Below are 6,328 nucleotides of genomic sequence, written 5' to 3' on the forward strand. Positions count from 1 at the left end.
TGTAATCTTTATTTCATCAAATATTTTAATATCATTTTTTAATGGTTTATATTCAATATTTTATTTATTTTTATTTTATGATTTTACTTTAACATAAATACATGTACTATTAATTTTTATATATTATATAATTTATACTTCCATTTTAGATAATTTAAAAATTTATCTATACAAATATTCAATTCATCAAATATTTTTAATTTTTCAAAACACTTTATAAAATAATAAAATACTTTTAATTTATCATTTTTAACTCAATTCTCGTAAAATTAGTATAAAATCATATCATTTATGTAAATTATCCAAATAATTGCTTTCGTAATAAAAATACTTTTAAACTCTTCCACCTTTAATCTAAACATGTAGTTAAAATGTGTCTTCTTCACTTAGAAAAATTAGTTAATTGCCTTACAATAAAACTCACATTGTACATATTGGTGTGTTTAGCCACACAACAATCAATGGCAAACTAAAGATCAAAGATAAACAATATTTGTTGGAATGCATCTTAAGGAAACAACCGAGAATGACAAAATACAGAACCATATATATAGATGTAAACTGCACCAGATCTTAGTTTATGTTTAGTCAATCTCACTGCATCAACCACTTAATTATGACTTTATGCTGGTTTCGTAATTCCTAATATGCTGAAACTTTTCTTTGTTCCCACTTCCTCTCTAGTCAAGTTTTGGACTGAGTTTTTATTCAAGGCAATAAATGAAACATTGACAAAACTTCACCTAATGGGACTAACACATTAAACTTCGTGTCAGATTATTGGGTTTATTTCCCTTTCATATAAATGATCAGCAATTGGCAGTTGGTTATAAACTTGACATTTTCTTCAGAATGAGTTGACAACTTGACTCTATCTTTATTGTAATAGCAGAAGGAACAACGTGTGTTTCTTCTGTGATCACATTTCAGTCTAGCAGCCTTCGATTCCTCATCAAAATGAAGCATTTTTCTCTTCTGTTACTTGGATTTGGATCTATATGTGTTCAACTGTTTTCTCTCTTTACATTAAGCTCACTAAGTGTAGCCTTTGCATTAGGAAATGAGACTGATCATTTGGCACTTCTCCAATTCAAGAAATCTATAACTAGGGACCCATATGGAGTCTTACTTTCTTGGAATACTTCAACTCACTTCTGTAACTGGCCTGGAATAACATGCAATCTCAAGCTTCAAAGAGTTACACAGTTAGTCTTGTTAAGGTATATGTTGGGGGGATCCATATCTCCCCACATAGGAAATCTCTCTTATATGATCAACTTCAATCTAGCAATCAACAACATCCATGGAGAAATACCACAGGAACTGGGACGGTTGTCACGTCTGCAACAACTATCTGTCTCAAACAACTTATTGGTAGGAGAAATTCCTACAAACTTGACGGGATGTACTCATCTCAGATTCTTATACTTACAAAGGAACAATCTAACAGGCAAAATACCAATCGAAGTTGGCTCACTTGCAAAGCTTGAAAGCTTGGGAGTTTCTACTAACAAGTTAACAGGAGAAATCCCTTCATTCATAGGTAACCTTACATCCCTCACTGTTCTCGGTGTCGGTAGTAACAACTTTGAAGGACATATACCACAGGAAATATGCCGGCTCAAAAACTTGACATTTGCAGCATTTGGTGTCAACAAGTTCACCGGAACACTTCCTTCTTGTCTTTACAATATGTCATCTCTCACCATGATTTCAGTTACAGAAAATCAATTAACTGGCCATCTTCCACCTAACATGTTCCACACACTCCCCAATCTCCAAGAACTTTACATTGGTGGCAATCAAATCTCTGGTCCAATCCCACCTTCCATCACAAATGCAACTATTTACTTCTTAGCATTGGAGGCCAGTCGAAACAGTCTCACGGGACAAATTCCAAGCATGGGAAATTTCCAGTATCTTGATGTCCTATCTCTGTCTTGGAACCATCTAGGTGACAATTCAACTAATGATTTCGATTTTCTAGATTCATTGGCTAACTGTAGTAGGTTGCAACTGTTTTCCATATCCTACAATAATTTTGGAGGTCATTTGCCAGATTCTGTGGGAAATTTATCCTCCAAACTTAGTCAATTATATCTTGGAGGTAATCAGATATCAGGGAGAATCCCTGCAACAATAGGAAATTTAGTTAACTTAACTCTCTTGACTATGGAAAACAACAGCCTTGGTGGGAATATCCCAACAACTTTTGGGAAGTTTCAAAGATTGCAGAAGTTAAATTTGGGTGCAAACAAGCTGTCAGGAGAGTTAAGAACCATAGGCAACCTTACTCAATTGTTTCATTTGGAATTAGCATATAATTTGTTTGAAGGGAATATTCCTCAAAGTATAGGAAACTGCCAGAGGTTACAGTACTTGGACCTTTCACATAACAACTTTACAGGAACCATACCCTCGGACCTTTTTAAGCTTTCATCTCTAACAAAATTGTTGGATTTGTCACTAAACTCATTGAGTGGCAGTGTACCTGAAGAAGTAGGTAGCCTAAAAAATCTTGGTTCGCTAGATATGTCTGAGAATCAGATGTCCGGGGAAATTCCTCCAACAATGGGAGAATGCATAATGTTGGAATACCTGTATTTACAAGGGAATTCTTTACAAGGAATCATTCCATCATCTTTGGCATCACTCAAAGGGCTTCTACGTTTAGACCTGTCACGAAATCAATTGTCTGGATCAATTCCTAATACTCTACAAAGCATTTCTTCCTTACAGTATTTCAATGTATCCTTTAACAAATTGGAGGGTGAAGTACCAACCTTTGGAAATGCAAGTGCGATATTGGTTATGGGAAACAATAAACTTTGTGGGGGAACTTCAGAGCTGCATCTACCAACGTGCCCCGTCAAAGGTAAGAAACTTGCAAAACACCACAAGTTCAGGTTGATAGCAGTGATAGTTAGTGTGATTACTTTTCTTCTCATATTGTCAATTACTCTAACTATTTACTGGACAAGGAAAAGGAGTAAGAAAACATCTTTGGATTCACCAGCAAATGATGATCAGTCGGCTACAGTTTCGTACCAAAGCCTGCACAATGGAACTGATGGGTTCTTAGCAACAAACTTGATAGGGTCTGGAAATTTTAGCTCTGTTTACAAGGGAACTCTTGAGGAGTTAGATGAAAAAGTTGTTGCCATAAAGGTCCTAAACCTTCAGAAAAAGGGAGCTCATAAGAGTTTTATTTCAGAATGCAACGCACTTAGAAATATCAAACATCGAAATCTGATTCAGGTTTTGACATGTTGTTCCAGCATAGATTACAAAGGTCAAGAATTCAAAGCTCTAATTTTTCCCTACATGACAAATGGAAGCTTAGAGCAATGGCTGCATCCTAAGACACTAAGCGAAGAGGATCCGAGAAAATTGAGCCTTGATCAAAGATTAAATATCATGGTCGATGTTGCTTCTGCATTACATTATCTTCATCATGAATGTGAGCAACCAATAATTCATTGTGATTTAAAGCCAAGTAATGTCCTTCTCGACAATGAGATGGTTGCTCATGTGAGTGATTTTGGCATATCAAAACTTCTCTCAGCCATCAATGACAACACTTCTAAACAAACAAGCACAATTGGAATAAAGGGTACTCTTGGCTATGTTCCTCCAGGTATGTTCTTATCCTTTGAATCATTGTGTCAACTTTTGCTATTTATCAGATTGTGTATTGACAGTTGTTGGTATATATTTTAGAGTATGGAGTGACTTCTGAAGTATCAACATACGGTGACATATACAGCTTTGGGATTCTTATGTTGGAAATGCTTACAGGAAAAAGTCCCACAGATGAAAGCTTTGAAGATGGTCAAAATCTTCATAACTTTGTTCTAACTTCATTTTCTGATAATCTTTTGCAAATTTTGGATCCACTACTTATTCCAACAGATGAATCACCACCATTGAAAGGAAACAATTGGAATCTTGATCCAAATGTTGAGATGTGCTCAGTGTCCCTTTTTAGGATTGGACTTGCTTGTTCTATGAAATCACCAAAAGATAGAATGAATATTGCTCATGTCACTAGGGAGCTTAACAGAATCAGAGAGGTCTTTCTTGTTGGTGAGTGATCACTCAATTCTTCACATAACTATGGGACACAAAATGATTTCCTTAATTTCATATATGTGTATCTTTAAGTTCATTAGAATAAAACTTAACAAATATTTAGATCAGCCTAGGATTTCATTTCACATTTTTACGTATGTATAATTTTATTTTTCTGTCATCTTGTTATATTTCTAAAATTCCAGTACTAGAAATGTGATGGAATTCTTGAATTTCAGGTGTGGATGATTCAAAATAATCAAATGCTTCAGACATTTGGGAAACAGGTGTTTGCAGTGCATGTGTTTGGCTGCAAAATTGTCTATTAGTTTTCCTCAGTTTTCTAGCTATCTATATAAATCAAATCCATCTTTTCATGTAACATATACTATGTACTGATGGATTTAGTATTCCTTCTGGTTAGTGCAGTTTCATATTTTTATTTCAATGTCTGTGATTTTCTAAATTATGATGCAAAAGTATCAAAATGCTCTTAAAACTATTATCCATATTCACCACCAATTTGGTTATTTTTCTTTCGGGTTTCAGAGTGCCCATAAACCCTTTTACCGTAGGTGAAGATATAATTAACCATGTTTTTTTTTCAGCTTTAGATCACGATGCATTAAATCCATATATAAGAGGAAAAAAAGAAAAGTTTCTGTATGATAAAAAATAATTAGTTGTTATAATGATTAAATTAGATATTATTTTAGAAACTAAAAAAATCACTACAAGAAATAATATGTTGGAGATCTCGCATCCATTAGAGATTAAGACATTTCATTGTATATAAGTGAGTGCAAACCTTACCTCTTGAGTTGATTTTATAGGGTTGAGTTAGACTTAAATTTCACAATATTATTCTTTCACTTAATTTATTTCATTGATATATTTTGTGTTCTCATTTTAGACACTAACTTATTATTATTATTTTAATAAATTTTAATGTAAGTTAGGTCTTCATTGTGAACACAATATTTGACATTTATTTTATTGTCCAACTTGAGTAAACTTTACTCTTGCTATTGGTTTCTTTTTTATACCTCTCACTTTTTTTTGACAGCTAAAATGGATTTTTCTTACAGTGAATGATTGGTTTCTAAATTAGTTTTTATTATTGATAAATAGTTTCTAAATTGGCATTAGAGTCATTTTGAGCATATCCTAGTGAGTATTTGTTATAAAATAGAATGTAATAGAAAATTAACTTGCATCCACTTTGTGTCTCATTCTAGACTCAATATTATTCTTTCACTTAATTTATTTCATTGCATCTATTTTGTGTTTCCATTTTAGACGCTAACTTATTATTATTATTTTAATAATTTTTAGTGTAAGTTAGGTCTCCATTCTGAACACAATATTTGACATTTCTTTTATTGTCCAACTTGAGTAAACTTCACCCTTGTTATTGGTTTCTTTTTTATAGCCCTCACTTTTTGTTGACAACTAAAATAGATTTTTCTTGCAGGAAATTATTGGTTTCTAAATTAGTTTCTATTATTGATAAATAGTTTCTAAATTGGTATCAGAGTCATTTTGAGCATATCCTAGTGAGTATTTGTTAAAAAATAAAATGTAATAGAATGTAATAGAAAATTAACTTGCATCCACTTTGTGTCTCATTCTAGACTCAATATTATTCTTTCACTTAATTTATTTCAGTGCATTTATTTTGTGTCTCAATTTTAGACGCTAACTTATTATTATTATTTTAATAATTTTTAGTGTAAGTTAAAGGTCTCCATTGTGAACACAATATTTGACTATTTTATTGTCCAACGTGAGTAAACTTCACCCTTGCTATTGGTTTCTTTTTTATAGCCCTCCCTTTTTGTTGACAGCTAAAATGGATTTTTCTTGCAGTGAATTATTAGTTTCTATTATTGATAAATAGTTTATAAATTGGTATCTAATTAGTTACAAAAGTTTTAACTATTAATTATTTAGATTTTAAATTTGGTAACAAAAACCTTGGTAGCTAATTAGATACCAATTTATAAACTATTTATCAATAATAGAAACTAATTTTGAAACTAATATTTTTTTTAATCTTTAAAATAATATCTAATTTGGTTATTGTAGCAACTTTTGTCTCTAAAATTTGTTTATATTCAATTATTTTCTTGTAGTTTTATTGTAGTGTGTTTATTTGTTCATAGCTAACACCACCTTTTTCATTTGCTATTTGGTTGTTCTTGCATTCGGCATCTTTCAATTTTTATTAACAGTATTTTTTCTGCTGCATATTTTA

The 6,328-nt window shown here is 32.1% G+C and overlaps 1 protein-coding gene across 1 annotated transcript; it reads left to right on the forward strand.

Moving 5' to 3' along the window:
- The first annotated feature begins 831 nt into the window (after nt 1–831).
- On the forward strand, nt 832–4,605 carry LOC137811107 (putative receptor-like protein kinase At3g47110). The gene is made up of 3 exons (XM_068612695.2): nt 832–3,637; nt 3,721–4,086; nt 4,311–4,605. The coding sequence occupies exons 1-3, from the start codon at nt 958–960 to the stop codon at nt 4,328–4,330; spliced, it is 3,066 nt and encodes a 1,021-aa protein (XP_068468796.1). The 5' UTR covers nt 832–957; the 3' UTR covers nt 4,331–4,605.
- Nucleotides 4,606–6,328: the final 1,723 nt, after the last annotated feature.

Source organism: Phaseolus vulgaris, chromosome 2 (assembly GCF_051622355.1).
Source record: "Phaseolus vulgaris cultivar YP4 chromosome 2, ASM5162235v1, whole genome shotgun sequence".
NCBI classification, from domain to species: Eukaryota; Viridiplantae; Streptophyta; class Magnoliopsida; order Fabales; family Fabaceae; genus Phaseolus; species Phaseolus vulgaris.

Coding starts and splice junctions, on each gene's coding strand:
- LOC137811107 (XM_068612695.2), top strand. CDS start 958: ATGAAGCATTTTTCTCTTCTGTTACTTGGATTTGGATCTATATGTGTT. Junction 3,638..3,720: donor TCTTGGCTATGTTCCTCCAG/GTATGTTCTTAT, acceptor TATATATTTTAG/AGTATGGAGTGACTTCTGAA. Junction 4,087..4,310: donor CAGAGAGGTCTTTCTTGTTG/GTGAGTGATCAC, acceptor CTTGAATTTCAG/GTGTGGATGATTCAAAATAA.